We start from the raw sequence: 24,073 nt of genomic DNA, 5'->3' as shown, positions 1-24,073 counted from the left end.
GGGAGTGAATGAAAGCCTAGCAAGAGCAGATATAGGGCCCTGAGTTCAAGTTCCAATGCCAGATCAAAAACAAAACAAAAAAACAGCAGAGTTCCAGATGAAATATATTGCACCAGTCTTGCTCCAAATGATGAATAGTTACATAAGAAAACAGATGGATCCCATTTTGATTTTAATAAGAATTCTTTTTTTGTTTACTGACTCATTCATATGCATAATAAATATCATAGCAACAAAGTTACCCTTTGACCTTTTTGTTGATGTCTGGGTTCATTACAGTGCTCCAGATTTTTCTTTTAAGTCTGTCCTTTAGATAAATGTAGCATAGGTGTGAGAAATTGTTTTGTTTGTTTAAATGTATATGTACTTTTTATCAAAAGTCATAAAGAATTTTCCTTCAGATTCACATACTCAAGAAACTCCACCAAAATGAGTTGAACAAAAACTGGCAACTTAGTTTTATAAATAACTATTCAGTGCAAAAACGGCCAGCTCTCTTGCTTTATAGTTCTATGAACCTTCACTGAGTAATGCCCAGATGTGGACATATAATTTATGCTGGAAAAGCGGTAAGAATTTATTTTGTAAGTCATGTTGAGTTATTTTATGTTGTAGGGCACTTAAGCCCACATAATAGGTTTTGAAGGAGAATCATAGGTATTTTCTTGGGGAATAAAAGAAATTAATAATTGAGTATTGTAGATGGTGAAGTTTATGGTTTTTCTAATTTCCATAATGACTTTGGTCTTTGGAACCTTTAGTATGTGGATTTCCTGGGTGTAGAATGTAAGATTTAGGACATGCCCATAGTAGGTGTGGGCTCTTTTTTGGGAGGGGTGTTATTGTTTGTTTGTTTTTGCCATTTCAGAGATAATTAGCCCTCACTAAGAAATTCATTCTTTTCTAAGGTTGAAGCAGCTGGAGATTACTGTAATTATTATTTACTACAACTTTGCCAACCACAGTGAATCCTAACTCAAACCTTACATGTCTCTTTAAAATCTTGTTTATTTCTCATGATTATGTGGTTCCTGACAACTGGCTGTTTGGAGAATCTAAAGTTAAGTTCATTTTTAAGGGGTGTTGCCAATTGCAAACTGTTTTTAAGAATACTTCTTACTCAGTCAGGTATAGTGGTGTACATCTGTAATCCCTTCTCAGAAAGCTGAGATTAGGAGGATCATGGTTCAAGGGTAACCCAGGCAAAAGATCCACATGACCCTACCTCAGTCAGTAGAAAGCTGAACACACTGGTACATGCGTGTCATTCCTGCTATATGGGAAGCATAAATAGAAGGATCTCTTTCCTGGCTGACCTGGTCCAAAAGTAAGATCCTGTCCAAAAATGAGCAAAACCAAAAATCTTAGCTACATGGCTCAACTGCTGGAGCACGGCCTAATGGCACGGCCTAACAAGCCTTCAAGGCCCTGAGTTTAAACTCTAGTATCATCAAACAAAAAGTACTTAGTATCCTTTTCATGTTTAATCTTACATCAAGTAAGTATCCATCACATATAAGTTCTGGCTTATTTTTATCCATTTCCTCTGAATATTACCCGACATGCTACAAATTATCTTAACTCCCTCTATTTTTTATGTTCGTATGGGCCAGTAAGAAGCAATAGAATGCTTAAAGAAAATCTCTTGGGTGTTAGAATTTTTAAAGCATTTTATTGGGTTCACATAACAAATGGTTTAGAATTGATAGAATTATTTCGCAATTACCTTGTAAAATAATTATCTCTGTGACTGGTTTTGTGTTTTTTTTTTTTGTTTTTTTTACTTGTTTCATTCAAGGTAAAGTCTGTGTTCAACTTACTTTTGTACATTTGGAGCCCAGCACAATGCCTCATATATGAAGGCACACAGTAAATGCTAGCTAAACAATATCAATAATGTACATGTATACATGTGTGCTAATTTTTAGTTCAGTTTCTTATCTATACTAGGATTTTTGTTTTTCCTGTAAAGAGCAGTGTAGTAAATATTTTAGGCTTTGTAATCCATCCTGCTTCTGTCTTAATTGCTCAACTCAACCACTGTAGTGCACAATCATTCATAGACAATATGTAAATCAATTGACAGACCTGTGTACCAATAAAACTTTATTTATAAAAATGGCTGTTTGCCTCTAGATTTGGCTTTATATCAATGCTCATAGATAGGAACCATGTAATAACTTTGACATTATCTTGGCATACTATATTTAGAGGAAGCTTGGCTCAATGACAATTTTTTTTTTTTGGCTAGTCCTGGGTCTTGGACTCAGGGCCTGAGCACTGTCCCTGGCTTCTTTTTGCTCAAGGCTAGCACTCTGCCACTTGAGCCACAGCGCCACTTCTGGCCATTTTCTGTATATGTGGTGCTGGGGAATTGAACTCAGGGCTTCATGTATATGAGGCAAGCGCTCTTGCCACTAGGCCGTATCCCCAGCCCAACAAATTATTTTTTGATCAATTAATAATATCTGCCATACCTATTGTTTTATCTTCCTATAATTTATTTCAAGTATACTGTAACTTGTGCAGATGGTTGTCTTTGTTTCTTTCCATTGAGTGCCAAGAAATCAATTTTTAATTGATCGCTAACAAAATGAATTTTTAAGTACATTTTATTTCTCACCTTAGTCCCCAGCTTCATCTCAATTTTATTATTATATTCTTTTTCTTCTTGAATTCCTGAGATTTGCCTACATGAAATATTAATGAAATGGTAGATTTTGCAGAAAAGGATTATGAATGTATGCAACGACACACCTGCAAGTCATTGCTAATCAAGTCTACCTTGTAGAGTGGTAGTGAGGGTTACATGAAGCAACTTATATAATGTACTGAGCACAGTATCTGGAACAGAGTAAATGCTCATCAACTGAGGCTAATGGGGAAACCCTGGCCATCACCTAAACAAGAGTGAGTCATGTTCTTTCTGGTTTTTCCAGCCTTCCTCCTGGGGAGTTGGGAGAGCCCTGCATGTGTGCATGCTCTCTGGGTTTGTAGATCTCTTTTGGAATTGGTTCTTTCCCAGTGGAAACTCCTGAGTCCATGTCATCTCCCCACCCGCTTTGTTTTGGAATGGAACCGTATTTCCACGTGGAGGAGAGTGAGGAGGGATTTGGAATGGGAGGCCATGGCTGCTTCTCCATGCCTTCCAAGCAGACTCTCCTGCCCTCCTGGAAGAATCTTCCATACATTTCTGATAAGACAAAAGGCCCATTTTAGTTCTTTTCACCTGCCGTTTGGGACAAGAATTGTGAGCCTTAAAATGAGCCATCTCAATCTTGTTGAATACATATCACTTGATGGTATTCTAGCCCACAGTTCCCATGGAAAAGAACAAGTGTTGTGACTGTGTGAAATACGACTTCTGTAAGATACCAACATGTGTTATAACTGTGTATGTCATAGTGAAGAGTCATAGTGATGTAAATTAAGCTCTTCAGAGAAGTGTGAAAGGAGGACCAAGGCTCACCTAGTCACCTGCACTGACAAAAGGCAGCCAGATGAGAAAAACTGAAAAGAAAAATACACATGGAGTAAAGGGGAAGACAAGAGCTTGTTAGAACCATCCCTTTTTCTCAACTCAGATTACTTGTCATAAACCCATTTTAATGGAAGAAATTCAGAATTATTTTGTTTCCAATAACAAATAGAGTTATTAATGGTTTTACCTGGGAAGTTATAGCTTGTATCTTTCCTACCCTTATGTTCTTCAACAGACCCCAGTGGTGGCTACCCAACACCTCAGGGCATAAATCTATTTTTAAATCATCAGTTTTATTCACCCACGCCTCAGACTCATTCACATTTTTGGAACATTCACCTCATTACAATATGCTGTCTGTCCTGACTGTTTACTCTTCTTATTCTTCTCACCCATTCGCTCACAACCTTCCCTTCCTTCTTTTATTTTTTTTAATTTTATTTATTTTATTTTTTGGCCAGTCCTGGGCCTTGGACTCAGGGCCTGAGCACTGTCCCTGGCTTCTTCCTGCTCAAGGCTAGCACTCTGCCACTTGAGCCACAGCGCCGCTTCTGGCCGTTTTCTGTATATGTGGTGCTGGGGAATCGAACCTAGGGCCTCGTGTATCCGAGGCAGGCACTCTTGCCACTAGGCTATACCCCCAGCCCCCTTCCTTCTTTTAGACCTTCGCTCAGGTGCTATTCTTCCAAGGCAGTGTCATCTTCCCACCTTGCCCTATACAGCAAAGCTGTTTACATTCTTTTATTATATCCCCTCAAAGAACTTCGTTACTTCCATCATCATTTAGTTTTCTGTCGCTTTACCATGAGAGTAGGCATAAGTCTGGTTTTCCTCACCATTTATCTCTAATAGCTAGCACACTGCCTTGTACATAGAAAACAGTAAATATTAGGCAAAATAATGTAGTTTTAGCACATGACCATGTGCTTCCTCATTTAGCTATTATGTTTTGGGATTGAAATAGCTGTGGGGAAAAGTCTTTTTTTTTTTTCTTCTTTGTAAGATCTGTGAACTGTTTGCCCATTCACATTTGAAAACGTGCCACTTTGTGTTTCTACGAGCAGGTGCATTCATTGCTGAAATTGTAGCTTTTCCACACAATTAGGTATCCTATTTTTCTCTTGCTAACATAAGATACCCTTTCTAACTCTGTATGCAAAGTTATGCAACACCGCTGGCGAAGTTGATTTCTCTTGTGCTGCAGCTTGCTGCAGCTCTCCAGGATTCACGTTGCCTCTGGCCCTCATCCCTGCGGAGCTCTGAACAATGTTTTCATCAGGCCTGGGCAGGGATGGCGTACTTTCCCAGAGGTCGTTTGTGTGGCCCTTGCCCAGCTTGTTGAGACTTGGCTTCATTCCCCACACGCGGCTGAGAACAGTTGCTTGCTGCCATCAGGAATGCTTGTGTAGTTTCTTGCGTTAGGAAAATGTCTCAGCCTTTCTGAGGTCGAGCACAAGGCCGATTTTAAGTGATTAAGAAAAAAAAAGCCCATGGTAGTAAGGCCATATCATTGCATACGATCAAGATTATTACAAGACTGTGAAAATATCTACTGGCTGGGCCCTGGGGGCTCACATCTGTAATCCTAGCTACTCAGTCCAGCAGACTCCATCTCCAAAAATAACCAGTGAAAAGCTGGACTGGAGGTAAAGCTTAAGTGGCAGAAAACTGACTGAGGAAACAAGACGAATAAGCTTGAGGCCCTGAATTCAAATCTAGTACCACCAACATGATGTTGATGATGATCTTTATTAGCCAAACCCAAGACCTAGGAGATGCACAGGACTGGTATTGTGAAGGGCAGACTATGAGAATTTGTCATGAGACTGTGTGTGTGTGTGTGTGTGTGTGTGTGTGTGTGTGTGTGTGTGTGTGGTTAAATCAAAATCCATAAAGGGTAGTAACTGATGTTTCATCTTTTAGTTAATATAGAGTGCGTTAAATGCATTTTAAAAGACATCACCTACCCCCTACCCCCTGCTGACCCAGAGCAACTGGATGGAGCATAGACAAGTGCATTTGTGAACTTGTTACCCAGGTTCCAGTACTGGGACGAGAGGGGCGGGAGGTGTCTTCCTGGAAAGAGGATTTATTGCCTACAAAAAAATTATTAAGGTTTATTATGAATTTTGAAATACAAGGAAGCATCCTGTGAATGAGAAGTAACATGCTCTTACCCCATTCACAGTGGCTGTTCCTGCAACTACTTTCTATTGGTATTAAACAAGATATGTGCTGACACACATCTTATCTTAGACAATAGTGTAATAGACTGGGAAACAATAGAGTTGGCCTGCTCTTTCTCTGACCTTTCTTTGTGGTCATGGACAGTTACCACTTGTTGACTGTTGAGCCTGATTTCAAAGTGCCATTGGATTAACATTGGATTGAGTGTTATGGAAACCCACATATATGGGGTTGAGACTTGGACAAGAAGCTGGAGCCAAGGGCCAGTGCTGTGGTAGAGGGGAGGACGCTGTGGCTACCATTTAGAGATTCCTTTTACAACCCAGGAGTTGGCTCCAATATGTACAGGAGAAGCCTTAAAGAACAGTTGCCTTGACATGTGTAATATACAGTAAGTCAGGCTTGCTTTGCTAGGTTAGCTTTAAACATGCATTATGGGAGACTCAGGGAACCAGAGATAGAGAAGAGGCACTGAAACTTTCAAACAATACAGGACTTTGGGTTCTTGTGTACCCAAAGTTGAATTTCAAAGTAGAAAGTGGGGCTGGGAATATGGCCTAGTGGTAAAGTACTTGAAGCCCTGGGTTCAATTCCTCAGCACCACATATATAGAAAAAGCCAGAAGTGGTGCTATGGCTCAAGTGGTAGCGTGCTAGCCTTGAGCAAAAAGAAGCCAGGGATAGTGCTCAGGCCCTGAGTTCAAGCCCTGGGACTGGCAAACAAAACAAAACAATCAAAGTAAAAAAGTATTTTTTTTTCTGATCTTCATTTCTGCACTTTACCAGATCTTTACTTGGGGATCCTTCTTGTGAATAATCTCATCAGTGTGTCCAGGTAGAGGTTGAATGTTCCATTACTTTTCCTTGGAATATTTTCCTTTTGATAGGGGAATAGCTATCATGAATCAAATATTGAAGCTGCAATATAGAAAGTTAAGCCTCAAAGTAAACTGAAAGGGAATATGATTTGGTGCTGAGGATTGTCTGACATGGTTGTGTCATGTTCATAAGTCAGTTACTTGCTGGCTGGGCAGAACATTGACCATTCTCCACACCCCCACTTCACATTAAAGGAGCCTAAATCGAACTCTGCTTTTGAAGGCACTTCTTACAACCATGTCAGGTGGGGTCATCCACCCAGTTGGCATTGGTCTGGGGCTTTCTTGCCACCCTAGCCATTCCTATTTTCTGATGGTGCACAGAATTTGACAGGTGGCTATCAAGTAGAAGCTAGGTGAGACCCAGTAGGAGACATCTAGCATTGCTTCTGTGTAAATAGCTGTTGTCAGCCAAGGAACATTTTACCTATGTTTTTGGCCACCTCCAGGGGGGCTGCTCTACTGTCAAAGTAAAGAACTCCTGTCTTTTTAATTAATAAATTATCTTCATTTTACAATTCATTTGCAACAGTCCCTTTGTCTTCTTCAATCTCCAAAGGCATATATGAGTAAGAATCACACATGGAAATGAGTGTTTCACTAAGCTTTATAGCCCAAGTAATTAACCATATTTTTCTTTGAAATATGAAACTTACCTCCCCCTGAATATTTACTACTTTGCATTTTTCAGGTGTTTCGATTATAAAACAATTTCTTCTTTTTATAACTTCAGAAAAGAGAGGGACTCACCCATCACAAACATTTAGCCAGACTGGCTGGGCTGAGTGTCTGCTGGTTTGTGCAAAAGACTGATGAGAAAGTGTTGGTAGGACCTTTTTATGCTGATGTTTCTTAGGAGAATTTAGCTATGTATATGTGATTTGTAAAGAAAATTCAAAGAAGAACTCTGGGCTGGGTATGTGGGTTATTCTTGTAATACTAGCTACTTGGGAGTCGGAGATCAGGAGGATGCTGGTTTCAGACCCTGGCAAAAACTCAATGAGGAGCTCCCCAACTTTGAGCATTAAGTAGCAGTGCACACTTGTGATCCCACCTACACTAGAGGCGTAAGTAGAGGGATTGCAATCCAGGCCAGCCCAGCCCAGGAAAAGTGTGAGACCCTGTATCCCAAATACCTAAAGCCAAAGGGCTGAGGGCACAGCTCAAGTGGTAGATAGCCTGTGTAGTAAGTGTGAGGTCCTGACTTCAAATGCCGGGAGGGAGGGAGGGAGGGAGGGAGGGAGGGAGGGAGGGAGGGAGGGAGGGAGGGAGGGAGGGAGGGAGGGAGGGAGGGAGGGAGGAAGATCATGAAAACTAGTTCAGTCTTTTCTCCTAAATCCTAACTTCTTCCTTTGAAGGGCAAAGAATTTATTCATCATCATTGGGTAGTTTAAAAACAATCTTATCAGGGCTGGGGATATAGCCTAGTGGCAAGAATGCCTGCCTCGGATACATGAGGCCCTAGGTTCGATTCCCCAGCACCACATATACAGAAAACGGCCAGAAGCGGCGCTGTGGCTCAAGTGGCAGAGTGCTAGCCTTGAGCGGGAAGAAGCCAGGGACAGTGCTCAGGCCCTGAGTCCAAGGCCCAGGACTGGCCAAAAAAAAAAACCAATCTTATCTTTCCCTCAGATACATTTTGTAAGATCTTAGAGTGTGAATGTAGATCTTGATCGAAAGAAGAGTGGACCACATGGCCGAGCAATATCTGATACCTTGGCTAATTATATCCTACTTCAGAGAGGAAGCGGGGATCTGGAAGAAGAAAGTAATTGTTTTTATATATAAAAGCAGCCATCTGTGGTGAGGAAGCTATTCTGCAGCAAGTGGGATTTGAGTTATATTTTCACATTCAGGCGTGCTTGGCACTACCATGTGACTATAACCTCAGAATAAATGTGACTCCATGACTGATAAGGTTATTAAAGGTTCATCCTTTGTGGAATCCTAGGGACTGCGTCCTGAATCATCTCTAACTGAATCAGCCTCCGGATTAAGAATGGTCTTGATTTCGGGCTTTCACATCCGAGTACTGCAGATTCCACTGTTGGCTACAATAACTGACTGGCACGTACACATCTGTAACACCTTGGTTCTCCATGGTAATCGTCTTGGATCTCTGTAAGAGTCAGGAGATTTCGTTTATATGCTTCTGGTTTATGCCTGGGACTTTTCCCTCAGTGTGCCATCTCCTCAGAGGCATCAAATTTGTCTTCTTGCGGTAGAATTATGAATTCGGGAGGACAAAGATGCTTTTCTTACTTAAATAATCTGTCCAGATTGGGCGTGGCCAAGAGTAAAAATGGCAAGAAATGACCCCCTGGGAGGCACAGGAGAGGAATAGTTGGTGTTCTTTTTGTCCTTGTCCCGGTGGGTAAGGACATTCACTCTGACTTGGTTTTAAAGTGTTGGAGCCACCATGCAGCTGTGAAAAGTTAATGCTATGTTACCATAAGGAGGATGGATCCGAGGTGGATCTAACTGAATTCCTGTGTGGTCCACGGGCACTCACTCCCACCGGCTCCCCACCCAAGGGCAGGGGAGCCTTGAACGCAAGGAAATCATACCTCTCCTGTCTTGCTCTGGCACAAAATACGAAAATATGTTGATCTAGTGAATACAGAAAAGGCATTTTTACACTACCAAGCAATTTCTAGAATATCCTTGAGTAGGCATTTCTTCTTCACATGCTTTTGGTAGGCTCTGAGAGCTTAAAACTGTATCTATTAGTTTTTCAATGCTACTTTGAAATTGGACCAACATTTACAACACAAATCATTACAAACCTAATGATAAAATCCATTTGCTGGCTTTAAAAGTATATTCTTAGTAAGACTGTACTGAGTATAGGCAATATTCTTTATTTTTTTAATACTGTACCTAAATTGTAAAATTGAGATATATATATATATATAATGTCTTTGAATTGCTAATGAAATAACATAGTTAATTTTAAAAGAGGGTGTAAATTTTTAATCTTACAGCTGTGTTGTATATAATAGTAAATAAAAATGATTGGTAACATGAGACATAGTTTCCTGGTTGAGTTAAAGACTTACTTTTTTTTTGAATCCACAAAAGGTCAAAATAAATAGTAACTTGACCTTTCCATTCCAAGAGAAAAGCAATTTGAACATAGGTCTCATTTGCCTGTGATCTTTTCCTAAAGGAGGCTCTATTAAGAATTGAATTCCATATCCCTTAATCTTTTCTTGAAAACAGCTTCTGCTTTCCTAGAAATCTGTAATTTAATCATTGTCCTGATAGTGTGCTACAGAGTTCTGTGAAAGGTGTAATACCTTTTCCTCTAGGCTTCTTTTGCTGGGTAAAGGAGGTGGTTGTATTTCCTGAAATATGGAGAGCTGATTAGGTTTTTAGGCTGACAGTTAAATGTTCTAAAGCAAATTGAATTTACTTTTTCACTTTACTTGGCTTTTCTATTACTCTCAATGGCTCTGCCATCATCTTTAAGAAAATTGGATCCAGCGTGCATATTTTTCTTTCCAGTCTGTCACCAAGCTTTGCTCATGTGTTCACTTGTTCGCTCCTCACTGACTTTATACTAGCCTGCGGCTGCTTTATCTTGCAATACAATGGTGACACTAAGCATTTCCTTCTTCTTTTAAAAAATTAATGTCCCCCTCCCCTTGGTGCATTACTCATTACATAACCAATGATAAGTAATGTTAACCTCTCTTTAAAGTCTCATCTGTAAAAGACTTATTAGGGTTGTTGGGAGAATTAAATCAGCTAACACACATAAAGCATTAACACACAGTGCCGGCACAGAAAAATACTATTTTTGCTTTATAAAACCTAGCAAACCAGGGCTGGAAATATGGCCTAGTGGTAAAGTACTTGCCTTGCATACATGAAGCCCTGGGTTCGATTCCTCAGCACCACATACATAGAAGAAAGCCAAGAGTAGCGCTCTGGCTCAAGTGGTAGAGTGCTAGCCTTGAGCAAAAAGAAGCCAGGGACAGTGCTCAGGCCCTGAGTTCAAGCCCCAGAACTGCGCCCCCCCTCAGTCTAGCAAACCCTGAAAACAACATACAGAAAAATGTAAACAGACTCAAACTCTGTACACTGAGATTAGAACGGATACACATTAATATAATGTAACCTATGTTTCTCTAAATCATATAGTATACATACATTACGTTGTTATCTTTTTTGTTGTTGTTTTGGATTTGGGTGGGAGTAGGGGTGTGCTACTGATTTAAAAGCTCTACCACTTGAGCCACACCTAAAATTAATTTAGCATTCTTTCATAGAATGCTGTTTAATAGCTGCATTGTATTCTATTGTATAGATAAGTTGAAACTTAATCTACCAATTTCTAGACAGAATTTCATTGTCATAAGCAATATTTTGATAAGCATGTTTGTACACAGTTTATGCATACCTTTCATTTTCATTAAGACAAATTCATGGAATGACAATTACTAGATGAAGTATATGTTACTTTAAATATTTTTATTTGATATTTGTTCATTTTCTTTTGCAAAAAAATTATGTGATTTATTGTCCAGCTAGAATGCGAAAAGCCAGTCTTCCTTGCCTTCTATATTTTTCCTTTCTATTTTCCTGTTTCAATTTAATCTATTTTTAGTTTATCTTAATTTCAGCTTTATGTCTTCTCATTCTTCGCTATGAACTCCTACTTACTGTTTCCTCAATTGCTTTTCTGTCATCGAGTAGACGCCTCTTCCCTCAGAATTGGTCTTTAAACTCCACCAGACTTCTTTCCTGCGTATTCTCTATGTCCTCTCTCCCGTCTTCATTCCCTTTCCCTAGAGGCTGCTCAGCACATAACATGGCTCATGTATTCAATAAGTATATTAAGATATCTCAAAATTCTTGCCTATTTTTTTTTTTTTTTGCCAGTCCCTGGGCTTGGACTCAGGGCCTGAGCACTGTCCCTGGCTTGTTTGCTCAAGGCTAGCACTCTGCCACTTGAGCCACAGCACCACTTCTGGCCATTTTCTATATATGTGGTACTGAAGAATAGAACTTAGGGCTTCATGTATAAGAGGCAAGCACTCTTGCCACTAGGCCATATTCCCAGTCCCTCAACCTTTTCTATATATGTGGTGCTGAGGAATCAAACCCAGGGCTTCATGTATATAAGGCGTGCATTTTACCACTAGGCCATATTCCCAGCCCCTCTTGCCTATTTTTATTGCTTTGTAAAATGTATCTTTCCCCAGTGTTTTATAGGTGTTTTGTTTGCACATCAAAACGGCAGGTTCCTTTATAGAAGAAGCTTGTTCTCCCAACAGTGTCAAGTTTAATATGCTTCAGTTGGAGATGTTCATAAATTAGAGCTGGGCTAGGTGGCAGGATTTTTGTTTAAGATGAATTGTCAGCCATTAAGTATTTCTTTTTTCTTTTTGGCCAGTCCTGGGGCTTGAACTCAGGGCCTGAGCACTGTCCCTGGCTTCTTTTTGCTCAAGGCTAGCCCTCTGCCACTTGAGCCACAGAGCCACCTCTGGCCTTTTCTATATATGTGGTGCTGGGGAATCGAACCCAGGGCTTCAAGTATACAAGGCAAGCATTCTTGCCACTAGGCCATATTCCCCATTAAGTATTTCTTAAAACACACTTTTACATGCCCTGTGTCTTTAATATGTATCAGCTATGTCCTTCCTTCCTTCCTTCCTTCCTTCCTTCCTTCCTTCCTTCCTTCCTTCCTTCCTTCCTTCCTTCCTTCCTCCCTCCCTCCCTCCCTCCCTCCCTCCCTCCCTCCCTCCCTCCCTCCCTCCCTCCCTCCCTTTCTTTCTTTGTGCTGGTCCTGGGGATTGAACTCAGGGCCTGGGCACTGTCCTTTAGTAGTTCCAATCTCAGTTAAAATTATGGTTTTGGATAAAAACTCATGCTTGAACTTCAGGTAGCACTACTATTTGAACACATTCAGAGCATTATCTTAGTACAAAGGGGAATATTTAAAAAATACCTTAACCGACTCTAATATTTTGCCTAGAATTGTTTTCTTTTGTTTCCCTTAAGGTTCTTTCCAGTGGCCAGAACTCTAATCAGGAAATTTTACTGTTTTAGAAATGAAATGTCAAAATATAGCTCTACTGTAGTCAAAGATAGAGAACTGTCCCAAGATCAGTATCATGATTATAATATATCCATTTCAAATACCATCAGTGGACTTAACTGGGAGGAACTATGTCATAAGCTTTCAATAATATAGACTACATCGATATTCATAAAATGTGATGAATGATGGAACGGCTTCCTGTATCACACAGGTATCTCAAGGAAGAAAATGATTAAAGACACAGGTTACCCTGAATTGCAAAGTACTGTGAGTGTAAGATCAGTTATTCAGCAGTGTCAGAATATTGCTTTCCAGTGTGGGGAGAAAATTGTTATTAAACTCTAGAATTAAATATGTTATGCTAATGGACTGAGTCCATTTACATTTTATGGAATAATTTTATTTGTTCTGCACTAGCTGGCTGGCAAAGAAATTGAGCAATATTTGGTGATATTTTAATGTTGTAATTTCATCTGCATCTGACTTAGGGAATCTGAATATAAATCTGGGAATAGAAAGTGTTGAGTTATATCTTTAGCTACTCCAAGGACTGAAATATAAACTTCTTCCTACCACTTCTGTGTGTACTTCTCTAAGAAGTTACTTGTCACGGTTTTGGCAAGTTTCTTGCATCTTAAATTGAGCTGACGTTTACAAGGAAAACTATGAAGGTTAAAGAAATTTATTTTAGAGCTAATTAAAAAATTACAGTAGTAAAAACAGGAAAACAATACTAAAGTATGGAAAGTAAAAACTATCTTCAGCAACTGAAGTATATCCTTCCACATCTCTTCTTATACATATGTGATGATACATATCACATCATATTCATGTGTGTACTTTAACTAAAAGGATATACTGTCCCTAGTACTTTGTATCCTTGTTTTATAACTTAAAATTTATCATGATTCCCTGATCAACACATATACTCCTAAGTCATTATTTCCAAAGGTTATAGAGCATGCTGTCCTATCAGTGAAAAAACACATCCTTTTTGATGTGCGTGAAATACATAGATATTTACACATTTGTCTGTATGGATCTCTGTCTCTCTGTCTCTCTGTGTCTCTCTCTTTTTTTCTCTCTGTGTTTGGTGCCAGTACTGGACTTGAAACTCATAGCCTTTTGCTCTTGCTCAGCTTATTTGCTAAAGGCTGGTCCTCTATCACTTGAGACACACCTCCAGTTCCAGCTTTTTTTCTGGTTAATTGGAGATAAGAGAATCTTGGACTTTTCTGCTTGGGTTGATTTTTCATCTTGCGCCTCAGCTCTCAGCTTCCTGAATAACTAGGATTACAGGTGTGAACCAGCAGCACCTGGTTGTGTGTGTGTGTGTGTGTGTGTGTGTGTGTGTGTGTGTGTGTGTGTGCATAATTTTAAAAGATTTTCTTGTAAAGGTGATGTACAGAGGGCTTAAGTCAGGAAATGTATATTTTTGCTCACGTATTTTTTATTTTTATTTTTAAATAGACAAATTACATTGATAAATAACATTGTATGTTTTTATCGTGAACAATATCAAATGTATATGTATGTGTATGCTCATAAATGTCTCCCAGTATCCAAGCAGAACATGGTACCTAGTTGTCGATCACCTATAAATGGCTAGTTGAGTTGAGAGTATATTGTACTAGTAGCAATGAACAAACAAGTGAACCAAAAAAGTTACCAAAAACAAATGAAGAGAATACACACCTATATCAATACAAAGGTTACAACATTCTGTGGTAAATGTTGACTCTTACAGGTTATTGCCATTTTTGTCTTAGATCTCTGTTTTCTTCTTCATCCCACTATTGCACTGTGAGTCCTAGCAGGTTTTCCTTCCAGTTCCTGAGAGTTCCTAGGTAAGCATTACTGAGTGGAGACCAGCCAGGTGCAGTAGGGAGGTGGACAGCCTAGCACAGGTGGGGGTTGCTGAGCTAGATAATCTGTGAGTCAGAGTTGTACCAACAAATTTATCATGGGGCCTTTAGAGTTTACTGAAATAGTTCAAAGGCAGAGTACTACTGAGACTATCAAACACAATTCATCATCTCTTATACTGTTAAGCCTGGTGTGGAACTCTTAGAGGACTGTGAGTCTGTCTGTTAGGACATCTGCCTTTCCCCAGGTGCAGTGGAGTCAGGATCAAAGTGACAAGGACATGTGTGTCTTGGGTCAATGTGCTTTGAGTTCTTGATATAGTGTGAGACACTTAAAATGCTAAGTACTCATAAGATTCTCTGCTTGTCTTCTGCAGACGGCAGCTGAATATGTAAAATCTCGACTTCCGGAAGCCCTCAAACAACATCTTCAGGACTACGAGAAAGACAAGGAGAACAGTGTGCTGTCTTACCAGACCATTCTTGAACAGCAGATTCTGTCAATTGACCGGGAAATGCTAGAAAAACTGACTGTATCCTACGATGAAGCAGGTATATTTGCTTTTTAATCCACATAGACACATGCAATTTTTTTTCTCCCTCTGCAAAATTTCTTTGTAGACCTTGATATTTAAATGTATGCATTTTTATGAGGTAGATGGTTAAGGGCAAACTAGATTCAAAATTATATAACATGAATAGATAGTTTCTTCTCTATATGTTTACTGTCCAAACTTTTTTTTCAGGAGATTCCAGACATGCCTCTTCAGCATCAAAACCCTTTAAATTTTTCTCTTTCTTAAATGGAATTGTCCTGCTCATATATCAAATGTGTCCTTCGATTGATCTATTCTTTTAAAGTATCACTTCACTTTTAGATATCAGCTGAGAACTTTCATGTCTGAAAACCTAAGTACTATTATTTGAATCAAATATTTTTAATGTATTATACATTTCCTATTCTAAAAAGAGACTATTTTTCCCCTTGCAGTTTGAAGATGAATTTGGCTTTCTTTTTCCTCACAACTCAGATGAAACCTCCTCCCTAATAGTACACCAAAGATTTTGGCTTCCTATTCACAACGTTGTGGACACATATTCTTATAATGCCATTTTTATCTATTATGTGGGCTAAGGTCCCGTTTTAATGAAACCATTGTACTATTAGAATTATTAAAATATTAAATTGAGTTTATGAAGCAGAAATATCCTGAGTAAATTATCCCCACCTTTCCTTTACCAAAGAAACAGAAAAGTAAAATATATAGCAGAATGAATTTCTAATGGTCAGATGCTGATTTTTTTTTCATAGTTAACATTTTTTTCCCACTTCATAGGTTTTACAAAGGGGTTACAATTGAACATGTCCACTTAAATTGTGCAGTGCTTCTTGATCAGTCACCCCTTCCATCATTGTCCCTCATGCCACCTGCCCCTTTCCACAAACTCATTTCACGTTTCCCACTTCCTTTATCACTTATGTGCGTTGAATATTCTGACTGTATTTGTTCCTGTTCTTTTTTTACTTCATTCACCTTTCCCACTATCTTCCGTCCTATGCAAACTTGTTCCGCTTCCTGATGATCATTTTATTTAACTGTTAATTGTTCAAAAGGTTTACTCCATGGAATTTCACTTCTGCATATACTGTATTTTAGTGAACTTAGTTATGTGTACAAGCATCTGCCTCTGTCTGTGTTTACATGGGAGTTTGTATTTGGGGTCTAAGATCCACAGATGAGAGAAAATGTGTATCCTCTGACTTTCTGGGTCTGGCTTCCCTCAGTATGATGTTTTCCAAATCTCTCCATTTCCCTGCAATTACATGATTTCATTTTTCCTGATGGTTGCATAAAGTTCCATTGTGTGTGTGTGTGTGTGTATGTGTGTGTGTGTGTGTGTGTGTGTGTGTGTGTGTGTGTGTGCGCGCCTTTATTCTGTTATAGAGTACCCGGGCTGTTTCCAAACTTTGGCTATTGTGAATTTGCTGCAATGAACGTAGATGTACAGGTACTTTTGTTGAATCCTGTCAGGTCTTTCAGATAAATGCCCCAAAATGCTGTCATTGGATCACAGGTAGCTCTGTTCAGTGTGTTTTTTAGGAATCTCCATAAAGATTTCCATATTGGTTACACTAATTTATATTCCCAACAGAATGTCAGTATTTTAAACATCAGGAACTTGTGCTTTTATTTTCACAATAATTTTTTGTATATATGTGTGTTGGTCCTGCCACTTGTACTTACGGCCTGGGCACTGTCCCTGAGTTTTTTGCTTAAGGCTACTGCTCTGACTCTTGAGCCATCGTTCCTCTTCTAGCTTTTTGACAGTTAATTGGAGATAAGAGTCTCACAGGTCCCCCCCCCCCCCGCCCCCAAGGGCTGGGCTGGCTTTGAATGTGATCCTCAGCCTTCTTTGTAGCTAGGATTATAGGCATGAGCCATTAGCATCCAGCCTCCCGAGGATATTTTTATTATGACTCTTACTTTTTTCAACATAATATAAAGCAGTCTGAGTGCTAAGATTCTTAACATCTATCTGATTTGAAGTGTTAATAGCAAACAGAGCGCACATTTTTTAAGCCCCATAACATTATGCTGCATTTGTCTAACCACAAATTCAGTATTTTAGTTATATGAGTCCCCGTTATATTCTACCCATAACTCCTTCGTATCTCTCAAGAAGGATCCTTGCTTCTCACCTTGCCCATGCCATCTCTATTCTTCTGCTAGTTAGATGGTGTTCTTTCTCTCTCTCTCTCTCTCCCCTCCCCTCCCCCATCAGTATTGAACCCAGAACATCACATTTCTTCTTTTTTTTTTTTTTTTCTTTTTTGGTACTGGGGATCGAACCCAGGATGTTGCACTTGCTAGGCAAGTGCTTTGCCACTGAGCTACATCCCAGCCCTCACATTTCTTTCTTTTTTTTTTTTTTTTTTTTTTTTTTTGGCCAGTCCTGGGGCTTGGACTCAGGGCCTGAGCACTGTCCCTGGCTTCTTCCCGCTCAAGGCTAGCACTCTGCCACTTGAGCCACAGCGCCGCTTCTGGCCGTTTTCTGTATATGTGGTGCTGGGGAATCGAACCTAGGGCCTCGTGTATCCGAGGCAGGCACTCTTGCCACTAGGCTATATCCCCAGCCCATCCAACATTTCTTATCCTTAATGGAAAAAAGAAATGTGATTAGCCTCAGGCAAGAGAGTATTTAAATATTCACAGTCCCTTATTATACATTTACATTCCACCCACTCTTTGCCCCCATACCCACTTCCTGGGGAAAAACTTCCTGAGATCCGTAGACATGACTGAAATAGCTGTTACTTTGTCATAGGGTTGAGACTAGTCTCCTAATTGCTAATCATCCCAATAAGGCAGTTTCTTGTTCTCTTAGTGTGCATTAGTCAAGTACAATGCATTCGTTAAGTGCATCCACCATATACTAGGTGGTTGGAAGAAAGAAGGAAGGGAGGGAGGGAGGAAGGAAACAGAAAGATGGGGAGCAACTTGATATGTGGAAAACATAGATCTTACTTAACTTCTTGTTGGAGAGCTGAAACATACATTAAGTATGACTTGTCAAGAAGATATCATATCTGACCTCTTAAAACTCTAGGAATTTGAGGCAAGTATGCCCTGCAGAATTAGGGAAAGTGGCACAAGTTTTCCATGGGCTTCTGTGGGTTGAGGATATTAATTTAACTAAAGGACAAATGGATTTGCAAAGAGAAGTGGTTATTTCTAGTCAGTGGAGGGGCACAAATTGATACCAAAGTGGAGATGAACAGCAGCCATCATCTCCCATCGTGGAAAATTTTCGAGTAACTACTAATGTTCAGAATTACACTTGTACTTATGGAAATACTTTGGCACCAAATTAATCTCTCAGTAACTCTGTGTAAAGACCCTAAGTTCCAAGCTTCCCCTCTAGCTTAATATTGATGTGCTCTTTAGTTCATCAATCTCTCAGAACCTGCTTCTTTGTGTACAAAAAGTAATAACTTCTATATGTTTCATTGAACTGTTATAATAACAAAGTAGACCACGTTTGGGCCTTCAAAGTCATATTACAAATGCCACCAAAGCTAGGTAAGAACAAACTTGGATCTTGTCTCTCCCTCAATCATTTTAAGGACTCAGGGTCCTTTCTTAGCATGTTGTATTTCAGAGGCAGAGAGACATTTTTTTAAGTGATCTTCAGAAGCCTTAAGAAATGAAGCAACATCCATTTGTTAAGTCACCTGCTCTGGGCTGCATTTGCCTTTGGTCATTTATGCCTGAGCTGACACAGGATGACAGGTTTGATTGGGGCTGTGTATACATATGGATGAGCAGGTATCATTGTGTGCTGTAAAATCAAAAGGTCACTGCCTCCTCTATACCTAATGATTAATGATAAGATCATAATGAGAGGAGAAAAGAGGAAAAATGTAACTATTTAATAGAAAACTGTTTTATCATGATACAAAGGACTAGGGCAGAATACCCAGAGATTTAACATCCTATCGAGAGATGTTTATTTGCTTCAACTGTTCTGCCTCTTTCCACGCTATTCCAGATTTTACTTTCTCAGCTTTGGGGAGGAATTAATTGTTAGAAAATACCTTGGTCTCTAGAGTAGTTAATTTGTCTTTAGTGTTCATCCACTGATAAATAAGCCTGAGTAACTTAATGACAGTTTATCACCATTGGTGACTTCTAAACTCCTAAGCCCTAATTAATGAAAAAGCCCTTAGCCAATTGTCTCAAACTTTCTCCCTGTTTGCCCTCTCTCTGTTCCTTCTTCTCCTTTAGCTCCACAACCCTTCATACTTCACTCATCTACAGTTCTACCATCCAGTAACCTGAAACCTATAAAAAGAACATGGGAAGTCAAAGCCATGTGTGCATTCAAGCGTTCAGATCCTGTCGCAGAATTTGTGGATAAGTCCATGAGACATTCTCATCTAGATTCTGTACATGTTTACTTTATGCAGTTCTCACTAGTTCAATTGTATTTTCCAATGTGATACTTTATTTCATTCATACATTTTATTAGCATCAATTAGTCGTACAAGAGGATTTCATTTTAACATGTCTATTTATGCATAGAGTGCGCATCTTGATCTTTTACCTCCTCCATCATTTTCTCTCTTCCCCCTCCTCCATCCCAAATTAGTTTCCTTGTTTCATTTTCACACATAGAAACATAGATTATTATGACTATATTTGCCCTCTTTCCCCCTCTTTATTTGTCTGTTCTAACATCCACACTCCTCCCTGCCCAAATATTTAAATTTTATAATATTCTTTTTGTTAAACTGCATGTTAATTGTTCAAAGAGGTTTTACCATGTTGTATCTTACACTTGCATAAACTCTGTTTGAATAGATTTTACACACACACGCACACACACATGATTCTCTCTGTACTTACACATGCATGTCTGTTTTAGGTCTCATATTCACATATGAAAGAGAACATGTGACCTTTCTTTTTCTGCACCTAGCTTCCTTTGCTTAATATAATATTTTCATTCTTCTTCTTTATAGATGAATAACATTGTGTGTGTGTGCGTGCGCACATGTGCACGCATGGTTTTCTTGATACATTTATTGGTTGTAGGGCAGGGCATCTGGGCTGTTTCCATACCTAGGCTATGGTGAACAGTGCTGTAATAAACATGAGTGTGCAGATGCTACTATTGTATCCTAACTTAATGTTCCTGTGGGTAAATACCCAAATGTTATCACTAGATCATAGAGTAGTTCTATCTTTAGATTTTTCAGGAACCTCCAAACTGGTTTCCATGGTGTTCACATTATAACTGGTTCTCACCATCAGTGAATTAGGATTCTTGTTCCCTACACCCTCCCCAACACTTGTTGTTGCTTGTGCTCTTGATGATAACTATTGTGACTGGAGTAAGATGGAATCTCTGTGTTGTTTTGATTTGCATTTCTCTTATGGCCAGGGGTTTATTTATTGGACATTTGTACTTCTTTTAATACGTGTCTGTTCAGCTCTTCTGCCAGTTTATTAATTAGGTTATTGATTCTGTGGGAGTTTAATTTTTTGAACTCCCTGAACATTCTGATTATTGTCAGCTGGCAAAGATTTTTCAGTCTGTAGGCTGTCTTTTCAGCCTGGTGGTTACATGCTTTCCAGAAACTTTTTAGCTTGATGCAATCCTATTTGTCAGTCCTTGCTTTTATTTGCTTCGCTTCTGGAGTTCTAGTCAGGAAGATACTGCCTATACCAATAAGTTCTAGTGTTTTTCCCATTCTTTCCTGTGGAGGTGGCCATGTTTTGGTCTTACATTACGATCTCCAATCCACTTTGAATTGATAGTAGTGTACAGGATAAGAGATAGGGGTGCAGTTTCAGTCTTCTGAACATGGACTTCCACTTTTCTCAGCAGCATTTGTTGAAGAGCTTGTCTTCTCTCCAATGTATATTTTCAGCTCCTTTGTTAAAAATCAGATGGCTGTAGGTTGTGGACTCATTTCTGGATCTTCTAATCTATTCCTTTGGTCTTCAGATCTATTTTTGTTACTATAGCTTTGTAGTACAGTTTGAAGTCTGATATTATGATTTATCCAGCATTGCTTTTTTTGCCCAAGATTGCTTTGGCTATTCAGTGCATTTTTTTTTGTTTCAATATGAATTTTAGGACTGCTTTTTTCCTGATTTTGATGGACATTGCATGGATTTTATAGATTGCCTTTGGCAGTATGGAAATTTTCACAATATTGGATTTGCCTGTCTGTGAATATGAGAGGTCTTTCCATCTGCTGGTATCTTCTTCAACTTATTTTTTCAAGAAGTATACCACATTAACAGAATCAAGAACCAGAAGTATATGATCATGTCAATTGACACCCCCCCCCCAAAAAAAAAGGCCTTTGACAAAATTTGGCATCCTTTTATGAGTAAAACTGGATAAACTAGGAATAGAAGTGGCATAACTATTATAATGAAAGCTACATATGACAAAGCTAACCTTACACTCTATAGGGGGGACGACTATTTTCTCTAACGTCAGGAGCAAGATGAGGGTGACCACCTTCTCTGCTCTTATTCAGTCTAGTACTAGAATTCTCAGCCAGAGAAATGAGACAAGACAATGAAACAAAACGCATTCAAGAAAGAAGTCAGGGGCTGGGGATATAGCCTAGTGGCAAGAGTGCCTGCCTCGGTATACCCGAGGCCCTAGGTTCGATTCCCCAGCACCACATATACAGAAAACGGCCAGAAGCGGCGCTGTGGCTCAAGTGGCAGAGTGCTAGCCTTGAGCGGGAAGAAGCCAGGGACAGTGCTCGGGCCCTGAGTCCAAGGCCCAGGACTGGCCAAAAAAAAAAAAAAAAAGAAAGAAGTCAAATTGTCCCTCTTTGCAGATGACATGATTCCATACACCACCTCCTGCCAAAAACAACAACTACAGCCTAAAGATTCTATTCACAAACTCCTTGAACTAAATAAATGCCTTCTCTAATATAACAAGATCCAAAGTTGTCGCATTAAAATCAGTAGTTTTCCTGTATACCAGCAATAAACAGGATGAAAGGGAAATTAGGAGAACCATTTCATTCATGATCGCTTCAAAGAAAAAGACAAGAAAGAAAAGGAAATACCTAGATATAAGCATAAGCCTTACCAAGAGGTGAAGGACCTCTACAGTCAAAACTAAACTTGTTTCTTTTTTTGTTGGTCCTGGGGCTTGAACTCAGAGCCCGAGCACTGTCCCTGAGCCTCCTTGTGGTCAAGGGTAGTGCCACTTCCAGCCTTTTCTGAGTAGTTTATTAGAGATAAGAGTCTCATGGACTTTCTTGACTGGACTGGCTTTTGAACTGCGATCCTTAGATCTCAGCCACCTGAGCAGCTAGGATTATAGGCATAAGCCACCGGCTCCCAGCTAAAACTAAACATTTAAAAAATGTGATGCTATCTTGTCTTGAATCCTTTTTTAAAAACAACATTATTTCACAAGCATTTCCTAACTTTAATTAAAATTTCTTTGTGTGAACATATTTAATGTCAACATAAATTTCCCTTTGAAATTACCATTCACAAAATATTCTCCTATGTCAGACACTTATTTTTTTCTTTCTGTTTTACTCTTATGAACAATACAAAAATATGGTATGCATTTCATATTATTTGAGAGAATAGGCTTCAGGAAGTATAGGAATATAATCTATAGGGTTAGAATTAGAAGTCAGGAAAGGGGATGACACTTGGTACTAGGACAGTAAAGAAAAGCATGGGAATAATGAGTAAATCCAGAAGAAGCAGTTCCTCACATCTCCAACGCTGCTAATACTACATTCAAACTGGTACCAATATTCACAGACTCTGTGTAGAGTTGACATCATTCATCTTTACAAGGATGATTTCATGATTCGCAGTGAGTGGTATCAGTGGTATTCTTAGGCTCTGTATGAAAAAACCGAAATTGTATAATCTAGTGTCTTAGTCCATTCAAGCTGACATAGCAAATTAGCAGAGACTGGGTGGTTTTCAAACAGTAGAACTTTATTTCATCCAGTACTCAAGACTGGAAAGCCAAAGATCAGAGGTCCAAAAGATGCAGTGTCTCACTTGGGCCTGCTTTCTGTGGACAGGTGTCTTCTTCCTGGGCCCCTACATGGCAGAAGAGGCAAAGGATCTCTCAGGGGCCTTTATTATAAGGACACTAATTTTATTCCTGAGGGCACTGCCATCATGGATGAATCACCCTTCAAAGGCCCAACATCCTAGTATTCTCACAGTGAGGATTGTTTAGCTCTTGTGTTAGAAAGACTATCCTCACTGTGAAAAAATACCTTTAAAATATACATTTATTGGAAGTAGGGAAGGGAAGGGGAACATCAAAATTGAGAGACAAAGGGTAAAAGGCGAACCAATGCAACAGCAATACTTACAAAACTATATGCTGTAAACCAACTGGGAGGGATTTGGAGAGGGAGGAAGGTGGGAGAAAAATGAAGAAGGAGGTAACAAGTTTGATAAGAAATGTACTCACTGCCTTACATATGAAACTATAACCCCCTGTATATCACTTTGACAATAAATAACTCAATTAAAACACAGGAAATGGTAAGTCTACAAGGGATGAGAATGTTGAAGGGAGTTAAATGGATTGAGATGCATTCTATTCATATGCTGATTTGTAAAATGGCATCTCCTTTGTAGAAATATTTTTTTAATGACCCTTATATAGAGATCAAGCTTGTCATGGCTCTTTCCTGGTCTTTTACCTTAGAAAAAGCCTGATTCCTGCTGTGAATGAGTACCTTGGTTCTCTGTAGCTTACCAATTTTAGATCTATGAATTTATATTTTCTGATATAACCACAAGTAATTTTAAATATTAAGCAATTGATATTTGTTATTAAGAAATCAATATTAAAGAATTGAAATGATTTAGGTCTAGAATTGGAATTTAATGTTAATTACTGTAAATATATGTTAATGCATAAATGTGACCTCTTTCTCTCTAAATTAACTATTAAGGTCATAGTGCAAATTGTTCACACATTGTTCATCAAAAAATGGAAAATCTGGATGCCAAAAAAAGAACACACTACTTAAAAAGAGGCAAGATTTGTTTCCCAGAATACAAAGGGTTATTTGTATTTTC

The 24,073-nt window shown here is 39.1% G+C and overlaps 1 protein-coding gene across 2 annotated transcripts in view; it reads left to right on the top strand.

Annotated features, from left to right (window-relative positions):
• Ppm1l (protein phosphatase, Mg2+/Mn2+ dependent 1L) overlaps positions 1-24,073 on the top strand; it is a 194,446-nt gene that overhangs the window by 131,152 nt on the left and 39,221 nt on the right. For both annotated transcript variants that reach the window (XR_007211080.1, XM_048347183.1), the window contains exon 2: positions 14,837-15,011. Coding sequence is in view for 1 of the 2 variants with exons in the window: in XM_048347183.1 (XP_048203140.1) it covers positions 14,837-15,011 (175 nt within the window). In the remaining variant the exon portion in view is untranslated. The remainder of the gene's footprint in view (positions 1-14,836; positions 15,012-24,073) is intronic.

The sequence above is a fragment of the Perognathus longimembris genome, chromosome 5 (genome assembly GCF_023159225.1).
Source record: "Perognathus longimembris pacificus isolate PPM17 chromosome 5, ASM2315922v1, whole genome shotgun sequence".
Lineage (NCBI taxonomy): Eukaryota > Metazoa > Chordata > Mammalia > Rodentia > Heteromyidae > Perognathus > Perognathus longimembris.
This window is presented reverse-complemented; position numbering and strand designations above follow the sequence as displayed.